We start from the raw sequence: 26,467 nt of genomic DNA on the forward strand, positions 1-26,467 counted from the left end.
CAGTTTCATTGTGATAGCTGCCCTCCCCATTCAATCCAAAGCTGTATCTTAAAATTCAAAAGAAATAAAATCAGCATATGCCTAAATTATTTTTTCATTTCAGACATGATATCGGACTCCATTTTTGACAACAAAAAGTCACTGTCTTTCGACAGTAAAGGAGAAAGGCAAGAGAATACGGTGCTGCCTAGCCTGTTAATTATATGGCCATTCTGAGTTAGACTGAACAGGGTGTGGTTTGCTGCTCACAGTATTCAGTGGCGCTACTGTGCTGTCTATCCACCTACAGGGGCCTTGCCGCAACCACTGTGGACACCATACCCTATGTTGACTACAGGGGGAGCAGTTCCTCACCTGCACCCACAGAACTCACATAGCGAACATTAATGACATTTCACATCACATTCTCCATTTGAACCTGTCCATTACTCACACAGGGCTAGTTCTCATGATGTTTCCACAGTATTTACCTAGGTATCTCTGCCTGCTGAGGATGCCATGATCAACATTTCACCTGTATAGGAATTATTTTAGCTGAACGTAACAGCAGCAGAGGCTTATGTACAATATTTACTGCCTTCTGTTTTTTTGAGTAGCATGTTAACAGTCAAAACAGGAAAGCAGATTGAAGCAACAATATTTCTTGTTTGATAATGGTCACAAAATAGTCACACTTGAAAATGGTCGCAACAAAAAGCTGAAAGGAGCTCCCTGAAGCACACTGACAAACAGGTCAGATGGCCAGTTAGAAAAGAGGGTGTCATTGGGAAGCTCCAGACTGGAATACACATAGCATAATACAGATGGACAGTAAACCGAGGTTCTTTATGAATGGTGCTGATATGTCATGGAACCTCAGCTTGAACCATGGACTCCTTTATTAAGGACACACGTAACACTGCATTTGACACATCAGGAATGGAGTGGCATGAAATGAGAATATATGAAAATATCAGCATCATCATCAGCATCATCATCATCATCTTCATAAGGTGCTCCCGCGAGTGCCAAAGACATTAGTGTAATGCTCTATTATGCTTCTTCACGATCATGTGGCAATTGGATTTTACATTGGTTTTAGTGTAGCGATTACTAAATCTGTCAAACAACCTTTTTCACGAAGCACTATGTGTTATATTGAACCTGTCAACGTTTGCCCACATATAGGTTCAGTAGTTGTTACCCACTGAGGACAATTTGGCTGACAGATGTAGCCCACTTAGAAGAGTAGGTAGCGTAGGTTGCTCACTCCTATTAACAAGCTTTGGCTTTTGCGAATGCAATACCAAAAGGTTACACAGGATGGCAGTAAAGTGATAAATGTCAGTAACAGATGTGGAGTTGTTTCAGAGCAAGATAAATCCATAGATGTGTGATTGTAGGTAGGTTGCTATGAATGGAACAGTGAAAAGACGTGAAAATATTTTTAGAGGCTGGTGCTTGAAATGGGCTAGGATAGTTTGATTTGGTGGGGGGGGAGGGAGTTGATTTTTGATTTAATTTCTAATGGACATTTAAGAAATTTCTAAATGTGAGGCTTCAGTCAGAGGGAAAACTATTGTTCCTGTTCCTAATTCATCCATACAACAAAAATGAAGTTAGTTCCCAGTATGCCTCATGATATAAAGTTTGCGACTCAATGTCTATAGTTATGTAACTATAAACATTACTGCAGGACTAACAAGAGATATTTCAATATATTAAATTTAATAGGTGAACATCACTGCTGCTGATTCAGTTTCAATAGTTAAATTTTTTGTTGAATTCAGGGTTGTGTGAGGTAATTCTGAAAAAGTTCTGAGTGGAGAGATTGACTCAGACTGGGTTGGCCAGGGTCTTCAGGACCAAGGACAGCACTCCTGTGTGTCTCTGTTGACCAGTTTGGTCTGGGAATTCTCTCTACAGTGCTCCCTGTAGGCCCCTTTACTCCATGCAAGAAAACAAAAATAGATAAATCCGTAAGTGAAGTGTTTTATGACCAGCTAAGTTTACAAAGAGGTGGCAATCTGACTTGTAAATATAGATTTCTGTGTGAATGCATGCTTGCACATGTTCTATACATGAGTGTGCTTGGATGGATGTTAGGTACAATTTGGTAAATGAATGTATTCTGCAGAAGACCCAGGGCTGGTCAACGGACAAAAACCTGCAGTCAGTATGTTTGTACCCAACATAACTCCAGCAAATCTCCAACATGACGCTGGATTGTAACTCCCACTACGCTGTGGATCTCCAACATGGAATCTTAGTAGCATATTTCCAGGACACTGACTGAATTTAGAGTAGAGGGTTCTGGTTCATTGAGTCTCAGCCCTCATATAAGGCTACATTGTGAGCTGGACTCCCCAGTAATACTCTTTGCTTCTAACCAGCTTCAATTCTCTCCCTCCCCATCACCAGATGCACGAACCAGTTTGGGATGGGACTATGTAATCTTTCCCTTCAATAGGAAACTGAAACAAAGCAAAGCTTAGCACCGTAACCCCCACCATGCTCCGGATCTCCATCACGGCCAAGAGCCGTAACCACACTGCAGATCTTCACCATGGTGCAACACCATAACTCCCGCCACGTTGCAGATCTCCATCATGGTTCAGCACCGTGACTCCCTGCATGGTGCAGATCTCCATCACAGCACTGCAGCAATGTTATGGCTGAACCCTCTGACATCATCCATAACGTAAAGACTCTGATACCCAAAAATATGATGCAGTAAAGAGTATTTATTAAATAATACAGGTGAATGTGTGGACAGGAAAAAAAACCAGAAAAAAGCTGTAAAAACAAAATCTGAGAAGAATCGGCAACAAAGGGGAGACTTTCCAAAAGGACAACGGGCTAGAAAGTACGAGAAGTCCGGTAGGGTACCTGTGGCAGAGTAAGAGAAAGGGGGGGGAAAGGGGAGAAGTGGCCTGCAGCTGTCACAATGACAGAGAGATACCGGTTGACTTACTGTAATTCCACCCAAATTCACCGTACACCACACGTGGCACATGGCATTATGAATGCTCCTGACAATGTCCTGCCAACACTCCCAAACAGAAACACTCCAATGAACCGTGCCTGTCACTGCACTGAACAGACTGCTTAACAATATGGTGTGAAGTATCTTTGGGGCCTGGAAAAGCACTAAGTAAATGCATTATTATTATTATTATTATTATTATTATTATTATTGAATATTCTACATTTCTTGTTGTTAAATGTAAAGAGTTCCAGTCTGATTATAATGGAAGGACATAACGTTTAATGAAAATTAGTCTTAGTTTCTGCTGTGACACTATCTTTGGTACTCTTGTTAGATGATCCCATCTCTCTTGAGACAGAGGTGACCTCATTACCTGCTGGTCTATAGGAACGCCGCACTTGTCTATAGGAACCCACTGCCAAAGAGGGTAACTGGGAGACTCACAGAAAAGCACATCCTTACACACTCACTCACACAAATTTAATAGGTGATGTACCACTATTGTTTCACAATAGGCAGTGGGTGAGCAACACAACGATGCAGCCTGTGAACTTTCCTTCAGTTTCCATGGCAGCTACAGGGACGATAAGGTTGACCAGGAGAGTGGCAGGGCTTACAAAAACATGTTGGCTGGCACATTCAGGTTCCAGCATTTTAGGAAATGGCATGTCTTCAAAAGACAATAGGATTCAGTATCAATATCAAACCACCCAAATATTATAGGAAGCCCATTAGGCTATCAGAAGACATCTGGAAAATCTGGATGGAGAATCATTTTTGAGACTATACCACAATGCCTGTGAGAATAGACATTGGAGGTCACCATACATAAGTACCTACACTATATCTGCATTTAGAGGTGACAATATAAAGATTTCTGCACAGAAACAGTGTTATGTTATCAATGGTATCTAAAAGTCTTGGCAGGAATTACAAAGGGGTACGTGATCCATTGATCCAGGGCATTGCATATTGCATTGACAACTGATGGAGGATGAGTACAAAATGTAGTTTGTATGTAATACTCAGCCTGCAGTGCACCTGCTAACCTGCTTCCACAGAAGTGGGGGAAACTGGGAGTCTGTCTACTGCGGCTCTTTCACATCACCACTTCACATTTTCACATTCACCCAAAAGAGTCAAGGACTGGTCACTTGCAGATACTTTTAATGAAAGTACTGCTTGCCTCCATTCAGTCACAAACACATTAACGTGCTTTCATTTTATGAGGTTCATGTTTTATTATCAGCCCCTAGTGAAGGACCTGAATGCCACCTGTAGACGTAGGAGCTGCAAACACTCCTGAGGCCAAAGCCACTCTACTGAGCCTCACAGAAGCAACAGAACATCATGGCACTCATCATTTCCACTTTTACTTTAATGATGTTACAGCCCCAACAGTGTTCAGGTGAAGCACAATTCACCCTGATAAAATGAACTCACACCTGGCGAGTCCCAACGGAACTGTTACATTACAGTACTCAGTTCTGCTACAAGCTATATCGCAATAGAATTACATGCAACTTTTTAACAACTTTTCTTAAACGTAAAATGTTATTTTCAAGCATTCGTCATTCAGTGCCTTTTTATTAAACAGCCACAAGCCCCTCCCGTCTCCTTTTCACTTTTCATTTTTGTTTGGAGGACTTTGCTGACAGTTCTGGTTTTTAGACAGTACAGGTGACCACAGGAAAAAAATAAAACAATCATAAATAAATGCAACAAACAAAGAAGAAAGAGTACAGAAGTCTTCCTGGAGCGCTTTCGGCCATAGATGTCAAAGGCTAGATGTCAAGAGAGGCATAGATATGGTTGCTCTCAAATCAATCTGTTGAGTTCATTGTCATTGTACCATGCCTGGTCCTGAGGTCATGGAGATCAATGTTTCCTGATCCCAGGTGGAGTCTAACGCAAAGCTTAATGCACAACATACCCCCTCCATTTACTTGGTATTAAGAAATACAGTAAAAACAAGAACAAATCTCTACTAAAGAGTATGCAGAGCGATGCACTTTCGTACTCCAACACCCGCATGACCCTCTTTGAGAAACTGTAACAAGCTCAGACAGTAAAGTGACAATGAACTTGCAGCCGCCCCTCAACACACAATTCAAATCACTTCAGAGGTGCACATGATGTATGATGGGATTGCTGTGGTTAAAGATGATGATGCAGTTTTTTTCCCTCTTCCCAAGCCTGGCTTTCTTCCAGTTTTCCTGAGCAATGGTAATGGTGAGGGGTAAAGTTGGGACATCCTGCTCACAAATTCTGGGTGAAGTTTTCTGGGAACACTCCCTTGTGAGCAAGGCCTTTCTCCTTAATCCAGTTGGCCTCCAGCATTCCCATCAGCCACCCGTCGTCCTGCGGATACAAAGTATGAGTGACACGGTGCAGAGCACTGGGTTGACACGGCTGGACCTAACCTACACAGGGGTAACCACAGAATTACGTGATCCACCACTGAACTCACCTGCTCCTCAGGGTTGTCGTAGGATACAACCAGCACAATGTCCCCAGATTTCATTTCAAGCTCATCTGCATCATTGGCTATGTAGTCATGCATCGCCTTGACCTGTTGATCAAATACAGAGCAAGGATACGCACAGTATTATCGGGACTGCCTGATAGTGCACCCTCATTAGGAAAACAATGCTGAATGGTTGTTGATGCACATTGCCTGGACCTGACTCACTTTAAAGAGAAATCCTGGAGGCATCTCCACCTCCTCCACGGACCCGTTGCTTGTTGCCACTGGCGACGCTTCATCCTGGGCAGCAGGCAGAGAATTCTGAGTAAGACAGGGAGATGAGGTCTACCTTCAGTATCTCCAGAACAGGCATAGGAAAAGTGTACTAAAATGTACTTAGTTACGAAATACTACACCATAAAAAATATATCAGTCAAAAGTGTAGTTGAGGTGTAGTTTGCTTTACAAGTGGCACAGAGTTATACTACACTAAAAAGATATTTTCCACATGTGAAACAAACAAAATAGCAAATAGAGATTTCAAATGTTACATGTTTATGACTTATTGGTCATCCTTGCCATTGACCCGGGGAGAGGCCAAAAGCACGGTCTATGGCATCAACGAAACACGTCATCCTGAGATGATACTGTGGCAAGCCTGTACCTGGGAAAATTTCACCCCGTGGCAACTACTGCCCTGTCAGTGCTGTCCACTGCTTCTTTCATTCATGTAATCAGGCAAACAACCAATGGAAAACCAACCCTTATGTCCATCTCTACGTGTGCACTGTATGTACTGTATACCCGGCTGAGAGTCACTCACAGATTCTGCTCCAGCAGTCCCAGCAGCGTCGGCCGACTCCTCCTGTGAGAGGGAGAGGGTCAGTGGGAGAGCTTAACTCCTTCCCTGTATCTCATTCTCACCATGATGGACAGGAGCACCTTTCCCACACATCCAACCACCCTTACACACCTCAACACAGCCTTACAAGTGCACCATCTGAAATGCAATAAAGGATTAATACATAGGGGCATGTAGTAAAGTTTCCTTGGGTTAAGAAACAGGAAAACGGTACACAGGTACATATACCTCAAACATTACATTATTTTTGACAAGGTGAATTGAATTACTTATGAGATTTAAAACTTAACCATCTGAAAAGTAGAATTCTTGCAGTGGGAACAATAATGCCACAGAAAAACTTGGTCTGACTGTCATACAATAAACATGAAACCAATGACCATTGCCTTAGGGTTGAAGATAAAAAACAATCCAGAACAAGTTGCACAAAGTGCATCAGTGCACCAGGAGTGGCATTTAGTACATTTTGTACATTTGGGGTTATTTAGCCTTGCCAGTGATCTTCTGGGAGAGTTTACGAAAACACTTTCATGAGTTTTGACACTTAAAAGAAATGTCACCACTAACAGTATAAGATCATTTAAAATAAGATAAATCCCTGGTTACAAATGAGTAGTGTGGATGGATGTCACTATCTCATTTAACAATTGTAACTCAGACTTGGACAACAGGTATACTGACTTTTTTACACTTAATAAGAGGATACACTCACATATAAAACTTAATTACCAATAGCTGTTGTAAAATTTTATAACCGTAAAGTATATCTTGGTTAACATAAATGAGTTCACAGTATCAAGACCAATGGCCACTAAACATATCTATTACATACATCGTTATGTTGGTTGGATTGCTTTACCCATCTAGTGTTCAGATTTCAGCAGTGTATAAACACCACACTTGCAATACAACCCGAATAAGCTGAAGCTATTTTATTTTGTGTGTATATTTTTTTTAAATATAAATTTTTACTGCCGATTCCGGGAAATTATTATTTCAGATGAAAAAGAGCGAGGACAATCAAATCCGAAACGTGCCAGAGGCAACTGTGGCCGGCAGCTCCACAGGATGACACGCAATTGTCGTTTGCATTGCTCAGGGAACTGAAAGTTCATTCAGTTAGGGGTAGGCACTTCATCGCTATCTAGCAACCCCTGCTTGCTGATTGAGTGCCCATGGACTGCACGTTACACTACTGGGAGTACTAATAACACTTCCCTATCTACAGATACACCTCACCATTCACACATCTATGACCCCCTATTTACTACCATCCATCCACCACTCTATTTCCCACTCTACACCCATCTACTCTTGGTAAGCACTCTACCCAAATAAACTTACATTCTGGCACTCCCCATCCCCTTCAGTATAGCCCCCATCTGCGCTGTCCTCCCCCTGTAGCTGCTCAGTGTCTGCGCAGCCCGTTTGCGCAGCAGCAGTCTGCTCCTCTGTCCTCCCAGCTTGGCTTCCACTGTGGTCCCAGCCTGGCTGCACATCTGCAGCAGCCTCCTCTTCCAACCCTACCTGGGCCCCATCATCTCCCCAGTGCGTCTGCGCATTGTCCTCATTGTTCCAGCCTGCCTGCGCAGTCTGCGCGCCATCGTCGTCCCAGGCTGACTGCGCAGTCTCTGCCCCCTCATAGCCCCAGCCCGATGACGCAGACTGTGCTCCGTCACCCTCCCAGCCCGTCTGCGCATCCGCCTGCGCATCATCGTCCCGGCCCGCCTGCACATCAGCCTGCGCATCCTCGTCCCACTGCTGTGGCTCTGCGGGGGCCTGCTCAGGCTGGGAGGGGCGAGGAGGGGGGCAGTGAAGGATAGTGAGGGTATAAAAGAATTGGCGAGGAGTGGATGGGAGGTGCCAAAGGTAAAATGAAAAGAGACCAAAAGCGGGGACATGGGAGTATCAAAAAATTGATGTGAAGTACACGGCCTTCATGTTCACGGGCCAGCACAATCAGAAATGTTTCTGGTGGATCATGTGAATGGATCTTCCCACCCTCTTCTACCGTTCACCCTCTCTCCTTCTTTTAATGACACCCAAAGACAGGAATTCTAGGTCAATAGAATGACACAGAACTTTCCACCTGCATCCTACTGGAAGCCTGGTTCAGGGTTAAACTCCACTCTGTTGCTCCTACCTTAGTTGCCACAAAAGGTAAATATTTAAAAATAACATTTAAAACATTTGTATGAAATGTTTTCAGTGACTGTGACGTGTCAGAGGTCAGGGTGTCTTTAGGGGACGCATGGCCCATTAGAAAAAAATCAGGGTGTACTTGGAAAAGTCAAGGAGTAGCTGGAGAATCGACAGTGTAGTTACAGAAGAGGGAGGATGGAGTTAAGGTATAGGCAGAGTATAGGCAAATTAGGGTTTAGTTAAATAAATGAGGGAGTATTTAGATAAAGGAGGTTGTAACTGAGAAAGTCAGAGAGTAGATGGGGATGTTTGAGTGTTACTAAGTTTGCTGACTCGTACTACATACACTCATAACTATTATTAGAAAATGACAACAAAATAATAACATCAATCAACTAAGAAAGAAAGTGCCAAGACTCAGCTATGGAAGGGAATGACTGCTGGTAAAGAAATTCACATAACCAATAAGAAACCAGGATCCCCCTTACCTCCCACATATCCCATGACATCACCTTCCATGAAGCAACAAGAACGAGAGATAAACACATAAATACCCGGGCAGTACATGCCCCAATGATAGCCATTAGCAAAACACTACAATGATCATCACCACTACCTCCTATTGTAAAGACTACAACTACAACTACACATACAGTTCAATATTGTTTGTTTGATGTTATGCACTATTTTTCTATATTATGCACTATTCACAGTGTGACGGCTCTGTTGCTGCTCTAAAAATGAACCAGCCCCAAATCTCTCTTGGCTACTTCATGTATTCATCCATCCATCCATTATCTATACCTGCTTATCCTGGGCAGGGTCAAGGGGGGTGCTGGAGTCTATCCCAGTGTGCATTGGGCGAGAAGCAGATTGCCGACCAGTGCATTGGCCAGGCTGCCAATCTATCGCAGGGCACACACACCATTCACTCACACACCCATACCTATAGAAAATGTAGTCTCCAATTATGATAAGGATAAAGGAATAATATGCTTTTTTTCAGGAGGTGCAGAGTTAGGCTTGATATATCACATAAATAAATTAGTTAAAAATAGTTCAAATTTTCTTCCCTCAGAAGAAAATGTAAAATATTGCCTAAACATTTCTCATGGGCTAGTTTTAATTTCCCATTAAACCTGTAGCTAAAGAGCTGAAATGTTTTATGCCATAACTAAGAAATAATTCCAACAGTATCTCAAAGTTTTATTAAACAAAATAAAACCAGAGAAGATGATAACAATGCCAGTGATCCCATTCACAACAGTAAAATGACTCGGTAACTGTTGCTTAAACAAGAAAAAAATGATAACGTAGGATTCCATCATTAGTTCACAACAATGACATGGCTCATGTAAAACTGAACTGAGAGATTTCCTTTACAGGGGAAAAAATGGGCAGTTGCATTGGTTATTTATTATTTTGTCTCTGCACAGAGCATGACCCACACATGAACTTTATTTTAGGCTACCTAACAATATACCCTCCAGACAAAACAATATCATGGCTTGTTGTTTATTGTCTCTTTGATGTTGAGCGCCATTGTCAAACTCTGTGAATTTATTCCAGCGGAACAGCGTGCCCAGAGTCTGAAGAGGTCCCTACTCTGCAGACCCTGGGGATATGCCTCTGCTCCCTGAGGTAACATCCAGACCCTCATGCAGCAGACTGCCCTCTACATGGGCCTCCTGCTACCATGACAGGGAGAGAGGCTCTGATCCCTGGGAGGTTTAGTGGCAGAGTTGTGCCTTAGGGATAGCACATATGAGGTGTGCTTTGTGTGATTAGGTGAGGGGGTGTATAGGGAATAAAAAGTGAGGCAAAGCAAGAGATGATGGGAGAAGTGTAGGTTAAAAGGTAATGGGAGGAATGAGAGGAGTTATGGGGTATGATGGGGTAACTTACAGGGGCAGAAGGATGTGGTGAGGTAAACGGAGGATGATGTGGGTAGGGGAAGCTGGGTGGATCAATTCTGTGGCTATCACAGGAAGGTGGGGGTAGGGGAGTTTGGGGTTACTTCCTGACCTGTGAGGGTGACGTGACCATTTTATCGGGTGTGGTTAAAGGTGGGCGGGGCACTGGTGGCCCAGGCCTGATCACCTGGGTTAATGTTCACACAGAGCACACATTTCAGCAGAGAGAGAGACACACACACATTACACGGTTAGTACAACACATGACAGGACTGAAAGGTGTTAATAAAAGCACATTAACCTAGTTTTTAAGCTTGATCTTCTTCCTTAATTTTCCAGTGTACATTTAACTGCAAAAATGTCATAAGCGTAATCACAGATCTTCAGACACCTTCCAGATGTCCTACTACACCTCTTGTCAGAAGCTCTTGTCCATGTTGCCAGGGAACGAGGACATGCAAACTCACACGCATCAGTCTAATTTTAAACATGACACAGGTTTCTTACCCCCATGGTTTCTAATTTCATACTCAAGGCCACAGCAATTCTGTAGATATTTTAAACCACAGTTCACCACAATGATCCATTCAAACAAATGTGCAATATGTGTATTATCTACACTCTCTTGACTGGGCTTCTTCTCTCAAACCAATGGGACAGTCTGACAAACAGAATTGTGCTCAGGCAATAGTGACCTGGGGTTTTCTCTCATCTTCCAAAATGTCAGCCCTCACATGCTGTTTGCTGTTGTTTTTCTCAGAAAAGAAGCAGTACATGCATTTATCTAGTTTACACCTACTCAACATCTGGTGTGTTGATATTTTAGTTTATTGCTTTAACCTGATCAACTTGTGCAATCTATAATGTAGTAATTCATGGTAAAGATACCCTTCATGTCGATAAGAGAATGCACAGATTCTGGTCTTAAGTAATTTGGTGAAGGCTAGCTAAATATGAATGCTACCGTATATGGCCAAACATTTTCAAAATTAATTAATGCATAATTTCTGTTCTTGTTTTTTTTTTTTATTGATAATGTAAATCTGATGTTAATATTTTGTGAAATCATGGTCCAGGGTTCATGCTTATGCAAATTCATAATTTATTTGACTTTTTTTGAGAACAATTTCTAGAGTGAATCTTTTTTATTTTCATTAATGGTTATTCTCTTATAAGGTAAATATAAATGCATTCTCAGACAGTTCCAAATTGTTCAAACATACATTTTGTGTTCCCATCAGCTATACTATCCACTTAGAAAACTAGTCAGCTAACATATACTAATTTCATAAGGATAATCCAGAAACTTTCAGTTGACAAATCTTCAAAGTTACCAAGTGAGTTGTATTGCTTAGTGAGTAAACTTACACAAAGACCTAGCAAGTTCCACACAGCTAGCGGGCCACAAATGCCCTGTGGTGATAACTTGTACAAGTCGCTAATAATATCCAATCACAAATTTTTTCCTGAATAACCAGTAACAATTAGACAGAAACAAAAATGATAATGCTTGGGTTGAGACAACAGAAGTTGTTATTATCGGCCAGTAATATCTTGCTACCACAAATGACAAATATCACAGCGTTGAGCTCTGTTACTGTACCACATCACTGCAGCCAAGCACACAAAAAAATTGGTTTGCTGGCTGGGTTCAACAAGTATTCCCATCAGATAAATGCCAGCTCAAAATATCAGCTATTTTGGTTGAAAATATACATACTTAAATAACTCAAATATAGAGGCAATACAACCTAAATATTTCTTATTTTCAGAGCTTTCAGAGATAAAAAAAAAGCCTCAGATTTGCAGCCTCTCAAGGAGACCTACAAACCCCAAACTCATGCCCTCTCAGTGAAACACAAACCTCAAATAAATTGGTGCCACACAATCCAAAAACTTACACTCTCTTTAAAAGACACACAAAGGCCAAACTCACTCTCTCTAACAAAACAAAAACCTCAAACTCACTCACCCGGAGACACACAAAACTAAAACACTTTCTCAAAGGGACACACAAAATTTAAACTGGCATAGACTTTAAAAGACAAATATTCCCACTTTCACTCCATGTAGAAAAGAGCACTATCCCCAAGAGTGGAAGTGACCAGAGGCCTACGGGGGTCATTACCTTGGACTGAGACTTGGGAATGGGTGATTCCTGTGGAGTGAGGCTGTGGTTGGTGCCAGCCAGATCCCTGTAACCAGAGAGGGAGAAGAGGCACAGTGATTTAAATGTACATTGAGCATGTACTGACTCAATGTACTGACCCAGTGTACTGACTGAATGTGCTGACCTAATGTACTGACTCAATGTACTGACCCAGTGTACTGACTTCAATGTACTGACCCAGTGTACTGACTCAATGTGCTGACCTAATATACTGACTCAATGAAATGACCCAGTGTACGGACCCAGTGTACGGACCCAATGTGCTGATTCAATGTAATGACCCAATGTACTGACCCAGTGTACTGACCCAATGGGGCAAGGCCCATTTAGATTTCTCTTGATTCACACACATCAGAGTGCAACAGACAGCTGTGAGGCACATATTTTAGGCAGCACAAAGCTTGAGACATGTTCTGCAAGCCCAACCAGATAAACGCATTCAATGTGCCACCATTGCCATGCAAAACCACTTCCAACAAACATTATCATGCCAGCTTGCTCCCAGCATCCTTTACAAGGCCAACACACTTTCAACACATTATCATGCAGTAGTTATGCCTGTTTTTCTTAAATATTTGAGTGTCAAGCAGGGGCTCGCCCTGGATACAATTCAACGGTAATACGACTGACATCCCACCACACCTTTTACCACACAATTTCACACCCAAATAACTGGGCACCACTTAACCTCCCCACAGACTCCAAACACAGTCCAGCACACAAACATCTGCTAGACAGCAGCTGGCCAGTGTTGGTACTGTACCTCTTTACTCCTCCGTCTGCCTTCAAGCCCTTTCTGTGGGGATGGGGGTTCATTCATTCTAAAGCATTTTACCAGCTCAAAAAACAAATCTTTACAGGCTGACCATCATGCTCACCCAACCTAAATTGCTGAAATTATGTTCTTGGCGGAATCACCCAGGATAATAAGTAATTAAAAACAGAAGTGGTTTGCACTCAAAGAAGGACTTTATTAGACACATGGGAACAAATCAGCAAACAATGATAATAAATAAACAAGAAGTAATTAAGTTCCCCTTTGAGTGTGCAACTTATTTACTTTTGACCACCTCACAAATGCAAAAGGTTGTTTCTGACACTGAACACCTTAGCAGGAGTGCACACATTATTACTATGAGAGATAATCCTAAAGCGCCAATGAAGAGTAATAAATTCCTCCTACCAGATGGGGGCAGACATGAGCTGACAGTTATAGTGGGAATAAGTGCAGAGCAGACAAGTATCACTACATAAAACTGAAACATTTCAAAATGGCAAAGTCCACTGGTTGATATGTGTGCTCTTTTACGGGCATGAAAAGGAACAATGGATCTATAACATGTATCTGTGCCCTGACGTAGCCACTACACATGTGCAGCAGTCCACCGTTTGCTCTTAGTTTTCATGTACTTGAATGAATAAAGACTTTTAAAAGTAAACTACAAACTTGGTTTGCCTTGGACTTTTGCTTTTGAAAGATTGTTTTGACAGTTACAGCCTCCCATTGTGTTCTCTATGTGTTGGAATAATCTGGAAGGGGCAATACAATGGCCTGTCCTGATGCTTGATGGTCAGGACTTTCAGTAGTCACAGCTTCAGTGACTCACTTGTTCTGTTCTTCCAATTTGGTCATCACTTCGTTCAGGCTGTGATTCAGCTGAGGACAGATAGAATTCATAGTTATCTCTAGCAATGTCAACACTGCCCTTGTGGTACCGTTTAAAATAATTCAGTTTGAAGTTCAGTGTCATGGCATTCCAAATGCTATTTCAAATGCAATAATGTCTACAACAGATTTGCGAGGAGCCTGTACCTACTAATCAGTAAATAAGTTGACAAATCGGTCGAACAGTAGTTTACCAAGAGGGAAGGACATAGTTTCTCACCTTTCCCATTTCTCTATGAAACTTCTCTGACAGTGATGCCACACTCTGGAATGTGTTAACATAAAAGCCAACACGACTGTGAAGACAGACAGGCAAGACAGTGAGAGCGATTCCATCTTAAATACAGAGGCACTGTAAAAACTGTCCTTCTCATCCCCTTCCTCTTTCAGTAGGACTCGCCTGTTCCACAGTGCTGGAAGCTCCTCTTGTAGATCTACATTCATCTCTTCAAACACCTTCTGGGCTCGTCCCAATTCATCCTCTGCCTGGGCACGCAGGCACACACACACGCAAACACACACACACAGTCAGTCCATAAGAAAACAATTACAGAACACATATGTGCATTTGTAAGCTGAATATACAAATGTAACTTATTGCATAGCCTGTTGTATGATCCGGGAGAAAAAATGTAGTAAGGGTGTCTTGCGCATGCATTTAGGAAGTGTTAGGACACAACTGGCAGCACAATGAGGGAGTTGGCAGTAGTTCACAAGTCACCTGGTTTCTCGACAGGTTAGTCTGAGCAACATGATGCGCTGAGATCATTCCCTGAGCCCACACAGGGGCTGCTTTCTCCAGGAGTGCAACTTGCTGGCCATGCACACAGACAAGGGAAGGAGAGGGAAAGAGAGCAAAGCGAGAGAGAGAGAGAGAGAGAGGGGGAGAGAGAAAGAGAGAGAGAGAGAGAGAGAGAGAGAGAGAGAGGGAGAGAGATAGAGAGAGAGAGAGAGAGAGAGAGAGAGAGAGAGAGAGAGAGAGAGAGACAGAGGGAAGCAAGTGAAGTGCTCAAAGTTATTGCAGCTAAAAAATTCTGGGTGTTTTTAGTATTGGATTCCATCAGCAACACCAAAACTGCTTTGTAGAACAAATAGCAAAACCACACACGTACACACACGTACACACACACACACACTCACACACTCACACACACACATGCACACGCACTCACACACACACACACACACACACACACACAATCACATCTACATTAACTGGCAGGTTAATCAGAAGCCTTCTGGCTGCAGAAGCATGCAAATACCAGTAGCAGCTGGTTAATCACATTAGGGGATTCAAACTGAAATTGTCAGTGCTGAAATAAACTGCACCTCAGTATTGACACTGATCCTGAGATTGTCTGTTGGGAGGGCAGTTACCTTGGCCAGCTTGACCTCATCCTTTTTCTTGCTCTTTTGTATAGAGGCAACGTGGTGTCGTGCGCTGTCAAAGTCCACCAGCTTCCTGTCGCGCTTTGCAACGCGCGCCTGCAGGGGGAGCAAGTGACATATTTTTATACGGTCTATGCACATGCTGACCATCGCAACTCTGACAACAGAGTTCAAGAACCGAATTAAAGCTTGCGACAATTAACAGAGCTACCTCCTACCTTAATATCAGGGAACTGGCCCAGGTACGTATCCATTGAGATCAAAGCTTGGTCCACCAGTTTCTGATGAAAGTCTATCCACAGAAGGTCAGTGTCCTGCAACACAGTTAACAAATCAACACACAGGTGTGCGCATGCACACACAGCAACACATGCATTTAAACCTACACATTTAAGCACACACATTTTCTTCTAGTTGCAGCCTTTTAACTACCTGCAAACTACTACGGTACACAAAAGTAAGGAGCTATGGGGCCTGCAGAGAGACCCAGGCTATCTACACACAATGAGCTCCATTTACCTCCAAGATAACATCCAGCTCCTTCTCTATCATCTCCTTTAGCATAACATTGAGGAGAGAGTGAAGAGTGAGAGACGCAAACAGTGATGAGAGACTACTGTGTGCGTGTGTATGCGTGTGTGTGTGTGTGTGTGTGTGTGTGCATATATACAAGTGCCCATGTGTGAGAGAGACAGAAAGAAGGGGGGTCGGAGAAAAAGAGATGGAACAGAGCTGACAGGAAGGGGATGAAGTAGGAACATAATAACAAACCCATTGCTAACATTTCTAATCTCAGTTCTTCTCCAAATCCAGCTACTCGGAGATACTACCCTTCAAAAAGAGGGTCAATGACTCACTTTCCTGTAATGAACATGCGTGTTTACCACTGAAATCAAACATAGCAAGCCGAGGCTGAAGCCTGCTAGTACTAATGATAATGGTGACCTCTGCAATGGAATCCACTTCCTCCTTGCCGTACCACTCTGGCTCATACATGTCCGCGAGGCACTCCTGCAGACGCCTGGATGAGTCGTGCATCGCTGCGGGTAAATAAATAGACAGACGTCACTCAGAGAGCTGGACAGCTGAACCCGCACGTCACATCCAGCACCCGATTTTCATAGTCTTCATTCCACTGCCATATCATGCCAACATACTGTACAGTAGACCACGTCTTACAGTAGGGATTAGGCATGAGCCTCACTCACTGAGTGCCAATCTCACACTCATGTGCCCAGCTACAAAAATCTCATGCACTTCAGTGAATGTGACAGCCTTGGCTTTTCAGTGCTTTAGATGGCAAATCTGGTATATTGGGATTTTTGATGTCTTCCAGAATTTACGCACTTAATTTAAGCCATTGATTGGTTAACCGTGTTACCAGGGCTACGGACTGAAAGAAAATTACAAAAACCAGCAGAGACTGCAGCCCTCAAGGACTGGAGTTTAAGACCCCTGTGATATAAGTTTAAATAAACATGAGGTGAAATTGGTACATTTTATTTGGTATATTTGGTACATTTTATTTTGTTAATACGATTATACATACGTAGACATAAGTCAGAACATAATTTATCACAGCAAACCTTTGACAGCTGTCAGGTAAACCCTCAGGTCCTTCTGTAGTTTGGTTCCCTCTGCCTGAAAACACACCGGAAGGACAAATAAGTGTAACAAGAAAGAGACAAGGAGGATGGGGAGATCTGTGTATGTGTGTGTGAGAGAGAGAAAGTTAGAGATAAAGATAGATAGATAGAGTTCTCCCTTGAAGAGAAAGAGAGGTTTGTATGAATGAAAGGGATAGTTTACTTTCTAGAGTTCTTTAATATTCATTCAGTGTTAGTGTATGTTTTTGTTTGGCAGTACCAGGGCATTCAGGAGTTCATGATCTAAAGCAGTGGTTCTCAAACTCGGTCCTGGGGGACCCCTGTGTATGCTGGTTTTCATTCCAACCTCAACAGCAATCCCAGAATTTTAACAAGCTGTTGATCTCTCTTAATTAGGCGCTTTTCATGTTCTAGAGCTGGGGTTCCAGAAAGGGCCAGTGTGGGTGCACACTATTTTCTTACTTTAGACCACAAACCCCTAAATGCTCTCATACCCCACCATTGTAAAACTGGAAGGTCTGAAACTATCTAAAATATCCTTACTTGCACACAAAAACTGTGTGGACCAATAAAAGAATGAGCCTATCAGTCTGTGTGAAAGTGTGTGATCTTTGTGAGGAGAGGTCTGTGTGGAGAGGTCTATATGAGAGGCAGGTCTAAATGAAGGAAAGAGGTCTAGCTAATTGGAATAGACACTGCAGGCCTCTCACCATCTGCTTGTTGAAGTTTACCACGCTCTCCTCAAATGCGGCATCCTTAGTCTCATCTGCCTTACCCAGCTTCTGTAGAACCTGCAGGAAAACAAAAATCCCCACATTAATCACTGACTAGTCACATACCATTTTGATTGCAGAGGATTAGCTCCAGTAACCGGGTCAATACCCCATATCATGTTTCAACATAGTGCCAAATATCATAATCGCAGTCCTTTCTATATACAGCAATCCAAGGTTATGTTGCTATTATGGATCAGAGTAAGGCATTACATCTTTGCTATTATAATGCTACTTTATGATCATTGTATGCACTATTTGCATGTTTTACCTGTTCTGGTTCTAATAATTGAACACACAGACTTATATATAATATAGGCTACTTAATCATGGATATGGTACTTGCTTAACAATATTCATTCCTTCGTTCTCATAAATCATGGGATGCAATATGCATCTTCTCATTATGGCTTGGTACAGTAGGTTCCCAGATAAGAGTGATAACCAATACATTATAATTGTATAATAGACTACAGACAAAAATGAAATAGAGATGCTGTGGCAGGACCCGAAAACAAGCAGCTCATGCTCAAAAAACAACCAAAGCAGTTCTGCAAAGAAGAGTGGGCTAAAATTCCTCCACAACAATGTGAAAGAATGATATCAAATTATAGGAAGCATTTGCTTGCAGTTATTTCTGTTAAAAGCCGCGTTTCCACCAAAATTACCCGGAACTTTTAGTCCCAGGAACTACTTTACCAGGAACTAAAAGGATCCTTCAGCCCATGGTTGTCTGCGTTTCCACCGCGGTCTAAAGTCCCGCGAAGATTAGGCAAATTAGCCCACTGACGTATGAAAAAGCGACGTTGTCGTCGGTCCATCTGTCATATGATTTCTTCTGTAACCCCATACTACCACCGAAGTAGCCTACATTATTTTCTAATAACCGGGACAGCCCGGAGGGGTTTATTCCACTTATATACAACGGGTTACCAACAATGACTATATATGGTTACTTTTGTATTTATTGATTTTTATCGATTTAATCACCTGGAATTGAAATATTCTTCTGCAGCCGTTTGGGCATATTTTACCGTTGTCAAGCAAAACTGTCGTTGGTAGTTGAACTTGGACCGTTGTTATGCAACAAATAGGATATAACAGATCAATAGTCAGATTGTAACTGTTTTATATATCCTCTCAAACACATTCATTATGTTTTTATGCGAACATTCGCTTTCATGTCTTGACATCCGAAGCGACAGAATGCATTCACATTTCCAATATAACTGGCAACAACAGCAGAAAACATGCCCACATTGTAAACAATTTGCTGTTTGATTACTTTCGCATCGTCAATTCTATACAGGCTAATTGCAAAATGACAAGAATAGAACGAAAACTCGGACTTGGGTGAAAATTTAAATTAGTAGTGGTACAGCCACCGTTTGCTTTCCTTCAAAGTTACTGCTAGCCGAGCAGCGAAGTGTGCCCTCCAGATGCGAACCATGCACCATAAATTAGTCCATAGTCTTCCTGGTCTTTTTGTGGAATTGAAGAATGGCAGAGTAAAATTACGGCAGTCTGAAAAAGCTAAAGGTACGATTACTAGAATTAACCTGTTATTTTACCCTGACAAAAAGTGCGGATGGTGATTTCCAGTTTGCTTTTACTGTATCACCAATGTGAATTACGCAGAACTACCGCATACCTCACATAACTGTATCAAACGTTTTGAGTCAATTACAACGGGCTAACAAAGAAAATCCGGAAGAAAATATTCAGCAACCGAATTAATCCGTTTGAATGTTTTAGTACGTAATATGCTGTCCCAGCACGAATGCTTAGCATTTTATAAAACGAATACTAAAGCAAGAAAAGAACAGAAGATCACACGTTATAATTCCAAGACGTTGGCAGGCTATAACCAAAAGTAGGCTACTGCGCCGCATAACATACAAGTTTGATTTGAAGTTATTATGAAAATAAATCAGTTTGCGCCTGCATATTTTTAAACATTGCGCCTGAAAATAGACACAAAAAAATGCTGCGAGTACTCGACCAATCAGAAATGTTCAGCGCTGCAAGCTCCACCCAAAAGGTTCCTGTACTTTTGGAAAGTACTACCCCCCGAGCAGGAACTTTTTGGGGGGTAAAATAAAGCCCCCGGAACTAAATTTAGACCCTAGTTCCTGCGGTGGAAACGCACTGAGTTCCTCAAAAGGTTCTTAGTTCCGGGGTAAAGTTCCTGCGGTGGAAACGCGGCTAAAGGTGGTGCAAACTGTTATTAAGTTTAAGTGGGAAATTACTGTTCAAATGGGTGATATGGGTGTTTGATAACTTTTTACATTAAATAAATGAATAATAAAATTATCATTTTAAAATGTTTCATGTTTACTCAGGTTCCCTTCGTCTAATATTACATTATGTCTAAAAATCTGAAACCATTCAGTGTGAAAAATATGCAATAATGGAAGAAATCAGGAAGGGGGGAAATACTTTTTCATTTTTTCACTGTAAGCAATCCTAAAGTAGGTTTCAGTTCTGCAACCAGAGAAATTGAAAGCAATTGCTCCCACTCTCAAGGCAAAGATAAAATGCCTTGCGGTGATCCATAACCTTGGAACACTACACTTCACAGACAGAAAGATACTGTGTGCCCAAGACACAAATTATAAACACTGAATCACAAAAAGGTAACAAAGTAATAGATTATACGATGCCATTAAAAGTGCATAGGAACAGACGGGGAGTTAACAGGAGAATCGGAATTACATACGGTATGCTCCACGTAATGCAAAGGAAAATATTTTATTTGCATTCCAAGACCAAACCCTCATATCTCTGTAGATACACACAGCAGTTGATTCCACAAAACTCTCTATATTACCGAGAACCAAAATGTTTTTTTCTCAATGAGCACACATGAAAGTATGCACCAGTAAGCCCATACACTGCGAGGTGAAGTGAACTGAACAGAATTACTATGAATCATTCTTAGTCTATTTACCTTATTCATAGTTGTTTAATAACCCAGTTTCATGAGAGAGGGGGAAAGACAGAAATAAAAAAAGTGAAAAATGGAGGGGGAAAATCCTTTGTTTATATCGGGAGATGAGATGATAATGTTATTTGATGGAAACTGCATGTCTAATGCACTCAAATTTGACCCGGTGATGGCCCCTGAATTCAAAACAAATATATATATAAAAAGATAGATAAATAAATTTCCCCTATGCTCAGAGTGTATGTCAGGACAGGAAAGAACAGGGATTTCAGGAGACTGCTGTCAAGGCAAGTGAGCACAAAACAACATGTCCTTCTTCACCATCCACATCAACTTGCTAAAAATAAAATGAAAGTGACCACTGAGCAGCATATTAGAAGAGCCTATTGCAGGCCACTGATGATGCCGTGTGTCCCAAATAAGACAGCAGAAGTGCAGATGTTTTCTCTCAACGTGGAATACACTAAGGGGTGGGATAGGGGCTCGGGGGGTAAGGGGGGGTAAATGCAATCAGTGAAAAAGCAGACCGATGAAAGAGCTGAGCTATTAAGGTGAAACGAGGGGTGAGACGAAAGACAAGAGGAAGTGAGAGCGGAGAGGGATCCTACTGCTCATGGAATGAGAGAGCAGACCGTCCAGCTCTCTGTTGTGTAACATGAGCAGTCAGATTTAATCCAGTCACTTGTCTCCTATGGCTATACCCTTTGCCATCTGAACACCTCCTATTGGACCACACCCACACCATGAGACACAGCAGCACTTCAACCAATGAGAAAGCCTGCTGCTGAAGTAGGAGGAACACGTACATCATAAAAAGCAGGTGGAGGTCCCTTCCAGTCACTGCCTCCAGTTAGAGGTTACTCTCCCAAAAGGAGAAGGCCAGCTATAGCACTTTGCGTGCCCACCTAGACGCACGCCATACCACAGGAGTCACAGGTCAGAGCCTGTATGCTCCAGGGTGGGAGAGAGGAGCACACTCTTCTGGGTGAAACCCAAACCCTGGTTCCAGCCAGTGGGAGGCACGCACCCCTCCTCCGCGGCATTCCAGGGGGCTCGAGGCAGGATCATCTGTTCCGGGGCTCTGAAGAATTTCCACAGTTCCTCCCCCTGGGGAACTCCCAGGGATACTGCGCTTATACAGAAAGTGATAACGAATGAAGGTCTGATTCAGCATCACAGCTAAAAGCTGAGGCTAAGACTCCATATGCATCCCACTTGTTAACAACGGCGGCATACCGGGAATGACCAATAAACTGCAGTCATTTAAATAGGGTTTTGCAGCTCCGCATGTGGCCAGAGCACTCTACATGTGTCATGACATAAGAGTCTATAAATATCTGTCATTTTTCTGGTGGAACACGACACCATTCTTCCACAGGAAAGTCACTCAACTCACACTTGTAAGTTGAGGTACATGGAAAATGCTGTCTCAGGCATTGTTCAAGAGTATCCCATTAATGTTTGACTTGGGTTCAAATCTGGTGAATGAGAAGGCCATAGCATGTGGGGACCTTCAGTGTCGTGTTCCTCAAACCATTGGGGGACTCATGCCCTGTGCACACGGCACTGTCATCTAGAGACACCTATCTCTGTAGGAAGGAAATGCTTTGGAAACCTACTCCCGCAGAACCTACTTCCTGCTCTGTTTTGTTACAGGTGTCCTCAGATTTTAATAGTTCAAACCAAAAAACATGCTTTCTTTCAGTGTTTATCTACATGACATTTTAGCCAAAAACAATTTCACTGGAGGCAGTACCATTAAATAATTATCAAAATGCAACTTTCCTTCAAAGCTTATGAGTACACTTAAATCCTGGCTTTCACCATTACACAATTACTAGTACTCTTTCCTAATGGAACATGGTTTTGCTTCCATTTTTTGGTCTGTGACTTGATTCTAAATTCATAAGTTAAAATAAAGGTGTCAAAAAGGTGAACCAAGCCAGCAGAGGAAATGAAAGAACATGCAGCAGGTAAGTAGACAATTAAGTAAGACCTAGGGAGGAATATTCAAAAGTTCCTCAAAATGTCAATTGGGGAGTGGGGGGGATATAAAACTAGAGAACTTCCCACCAGTAACAATGACAGAACTCACAAACCCCACCCGCAACTAGTGATTGGCCACAGTGCTCTAATACTGACACAATTTCAAATGCACATTTTCAAACTCTTAGAATACTCACTAATAACTGATCTAACTGTCTTACATTTATATCACAATATTACCCTATTTACAGTTCATCATAGAACACTCCTGCTACAAACCTCCAGCAGAATTTAAAAAATCAAATAAAATGAATACAGGATTAATGCAGTTCAGATATGGAGACCTGCCAAAATACAAGCCCACAAGAAAACCCCACAAACCATTTACAGACCATGCCCACTTAAGCAGGAGGCTTCAATCAGTCAATGTGCTTATCAGCTTTCCCTAAAGAAGCTGTGATGTCTAAAGTACACAAAATGTCCACTATGCTCATACTATCTATTCGCTGCTCTGTACCATTGTCTTGAATCTGATTCCATCGTTCAGAGCATGAGACTAGTGTGAGCAGAGTAATCCTCTTCTGCAACCTGTCGGCAGATTATACATATCTGTTCTCCTGATTGGACTTTACCACAGTCTAAATCTTTATGGAATAAGTCTCAAAGGGGTGAACTCCAGCCCTATGAGGAGGCAGAGATTTTCCTGAAAGTTGAGGGTCTCTGTGCATCTCCATGTTTGTTTTACTGGAGCCCCTGGGTTGGGTTGACTTCTAATGACAGGTGTTCAGTTTCAGCCCAGGACCAAAAATACCCCACAGGCTGGCGCTGGCCACCACCCACTCTGGGGTTCAGGGGGGATTAGCCAGCAAGCCTCAGTCTGCTAGCTATTCATAGGCACCCTCCATGTCCTGCTGAGACACACAGAGCAAGAGGACAGGTGTGGGGGCGGGGCCTCCTGCATGGGCAGGCACTGAAACAGTGGAAGTGGTGCCTGTGATCACGGGGGCGGGGCTTGTGCCATGAATGGGCAGGATTTGAACTCTGGAGGTTGGGCCTGTGCGTGAGGGGCAGGGTTTGAAGACGTCACTGGGGACAGTCAGAATCAGAGTAATGGTTGATTCTCTGGCAGTATAGGTACGAGGCCAGTGACCACCCCTTCCCCTCCCCAGAGGAAAAAATATTTTATTTTCATTTCCCATCTTGTTTTACACCATCATCTGAGGCTAACCTAACATCACTGAAAACATGTGTAGTTACACCAGAGAAAGCACATTATTAATGTGAACGGTCAAGAACACAGATGAATTCCCTCGATGGCAAATTTATGTTTTCCTAACTGAGGCTCATGCTCCAGTCAGTTCACAGAAAGGAAGGGGGTTGGGGTGGGGCTCTGTAACAGCTGCTACAGTTTAATATTCCTCCACCTGGCATGGTTCCCCACGAAGAGGAGACTGTGACCTTCTACACAGAGAGAGAGAGAGTAATTATCTTGACGAAGCCAGGAAGCTGGGACGGGGGTTATGAACCGACAGTCTTTTCTGAAGCCTCCGAGTCTGTCCCTCAAACCGGACTCAAGCCCGCCTACTCCCCACATCGCGCACCCCCAGCCAACTTCCTTCTGTCGCTCTGGCAAGGGCCATTGTGCTGGCCTTATGTGCCGCAGGCACAAAAGTTTGCTCAGGATTTCTTCCTTAATTTTCTCCACCAAATCTGGGTTGAAACAGCTCCTTCTTTCCTCTTTCATTTTTATTCATTTCTTCCCTAAGATCATCTTCCAAATGGAAGCGAGATCATGTGTGCCCTGAATCCACTACCCTGAATGACACAACCATACAGACAAATAACCTCAAACGGAACTCGGACCATTCAAATAAATATATTAGTAAATAATGTGGTTACAATTGCTGACAAGATGATTACATCGCAAAGACACAGGCGCTTCCACGGGATTTTTCATTCACTATCATAAATACTGGCAAAATTTAAAAGTTTGACAGTCTGCACCCTGCATGGAGCCATTATATGATTTCCCACGCAGGATAGCGCTAAATACCAAATAAATACTTCGCCGTGTAGGCTACGATATCACTGCAATTTCTCTATTTGTCTGCATCACCCGATTTCTCTCCCCTTTCGCCCGTTTCATTTATTCAACCATAATGTAATCGGCTAATGTAGTAATACCCTACCACCTGTGGAGGTCAAAGAATCGAAACGGAGAAAATGCGACCGTGGACCCTATCTACATTTAAATTCACAACAGTGATAGACACAACACTGGTACATTCTGTACGCCAGAGTTTGCCAGTTAAAACTGATTTTAGCACCGGTTAAACCAGGATAATGCATCACGTGTTCTTGGGGAATTATCCTAGTGATTAGCCAACTCGCTACCTAAGAAATGATGCTCACGATAGAATATCTCCAAAGTAAAGGAGCGAATGACACTACTTTAAATCAGTTCACGTATCACTGACTAAAACAAATTAACTTTAAAACATCTGATACAAAACTGCACTAGGCATAATTAAGAATTGAAATGAAAATAGAAGATGCAGCCTAACTTGTTGAACCGAAAACATTCCCTGCCGCTGTTCAATTTATTACATTTAGTCCCTTTCAGTCTTGCAACAACACAGTCACCGTCTGTTATAACGACTTCAATTCTCAAAGTATCAAACTCAACAGTAGTCAAGCTAGTTGGCACCCAGTAGGCTACTGCCTCCCTACTAAAGCTTTGCCACTTGGCAAACAGACTGGCACGTTGTCCGGCCACTGTGACCAGAATAGACCCAGAATGGTCTAGCCTTAACATAATATGAAATAATTTAATTCCCCTCACCTTTTCTTGAGCGCGCGTTAACTTTTTCTGCATACTGCTGGCCAGTTTTCCAGCAGTGACCCCTTTCCCCATCTCAGCCATCTTGCCTTCTTTTGGACTTTGGTGTTCAACAATCAAGCAATCGGCTAGATATAGAAAGTTTGTGGGTCAGGAGGCACTACACTGCCGAAATAAAAAAGAGCGTGCACGAGAAGAGCACCGTGTATTCAATTCAATCAGAGGGTGGGGGGTAACCTTAAAGGGACACTGCCCAGTGCGGAGCCAGCTGCTTGTAACTCTTAAGCCTTGTTGGACTGCCTCTTAAAGGTACAAGGTAGCATCACTTGTCTAATGACAGGGAACAGACCGCCCTGTAAGTAATGACGCGATGTTCTTTCTGTGGGAATTTTTGCTTCTGTCCGTAAGCATTTCTGCAAGCAACAAGGACGCCGAAACATTTCGGCCACTCCTTTATACAATGTTTCTCCAGCTTTCCACACTGTAAACGTTCTCTTGATTTTCTCGGATCGCAAAAACGTTTATAAAATATTTTCTCCGCGGGAAAACATACGCCGTATTTACGCGCTTTGGAGAGAAGAGAAAGTTTCTAAAACAAATAAAATTACTACAAGGTTATTATGCACTATAACCTTAATGCAGTGGACCGACTCATCTGCTATCTGTCAAAAACTAATTTGTCTACCCTAGCATTTGCCTTATTTGTGTTTTCATTGTTTTTATGCAATTTATTTCGTT

General features: G+C 42.5%; 1 protein-coding gene across 7 annotated transcripts; it reads right to left on the reverse strand.

The window, feature by feature from the left end:
- Positions 1 to 4,118: 4,118 nt before the first annotated feature.
- LOC118222664 (myc box-dependent-interacting protein 1-like) lies at positions 4,119 to 26,010 on the reverse strand. Of its 7 annotated transcripts, none has more exons than XM_035408419.1 (16): positions 25,733 to 26,005; positions 17,895 to 17,975; positions 17,164 to 17,218; positions 16,523 to 16,617; positions 15,796 to 15,891; positions 15,566 to 15,673; positions 14,910 to 15,002; positions 14,589 to 14,674; positions 14,409 to 14,484; positions 14,130 to 14,179; positions 13,286 to 13,318; positions 12,481 to 12,547; positions 6,259 to 6,300; positions 5,661 to 5,735; positions 5,439 to 5,540; positions 4,119 to 5,329 (listed from the first exon to the last, which is right to left on the reverse strand). In XM_035408419.1, the coding sequence occupies exons 1-16, from the start codon at positions 25,811 to 25,813 to the stop codon at positions 5,228 to 5,230; spliced, it is 1,242 nt and encodes a 413-aa protein (XP_035264310.1). In that variant the 5' UTR covers positions 25,814 to 26,005; the 3' UTR covers positions 4,119 to 5,227. The 7 variants fall into 7 exon arrangements, with proteins under 7 accessions (XP_035264310.1, XP_035264309.1, XP_035264312.1 ...); XM_035408418.1 differs by having other exon boundaries at positions 5,661 to 5,756; XM_035408421.1 differs by lacking the exon at positions 13,286 to 13,318.
- Positions 26,011 to 26,467: the final 457 nt, after the last annotated feature.

Source organism: Anguilla anguilla, chromosome 3, assembly GCF_013347855.1.
Source record: "Anguilla anguilla isolate fAngAng1 chromosome 3, fAngAng1.pri, whole genome shotgun sequence".
NCBI lineage: Eukaryota > Metazoa > Chordata > Actinopteri > Anguilliformes > Anguillidae > Anguilla > Anguilla anguilla.

What these genes read in the sequence shown, in the direction of transcription:
- LOC118222664 (XM_035408414.1), bottom strand. Translation starts at nt 25,813, where the DNA reads ATGGCTGAGATGGGGAAAGGGGTCACTGCTGGAAAACTGGCCAGCAGT. An exon ending in TTACCTGACAGCTGTCAAAG is followed by an intron (nt 16,618 to 17,163) that starts GTTTGCTGTGAT and finishes ATTTACCCGCAG; the next exon opens with CGATGCACGACTCATCCAGG. An exon ending in ATGAGGTCAAGCTGGCCAAG is followed by an intron (nt 15,003 to 15,565) that starts GTAACTGCCCTC and finishes GTGCATGGCCAG; the next exon opens with CAAGTTGCACTCCTGGAGAA.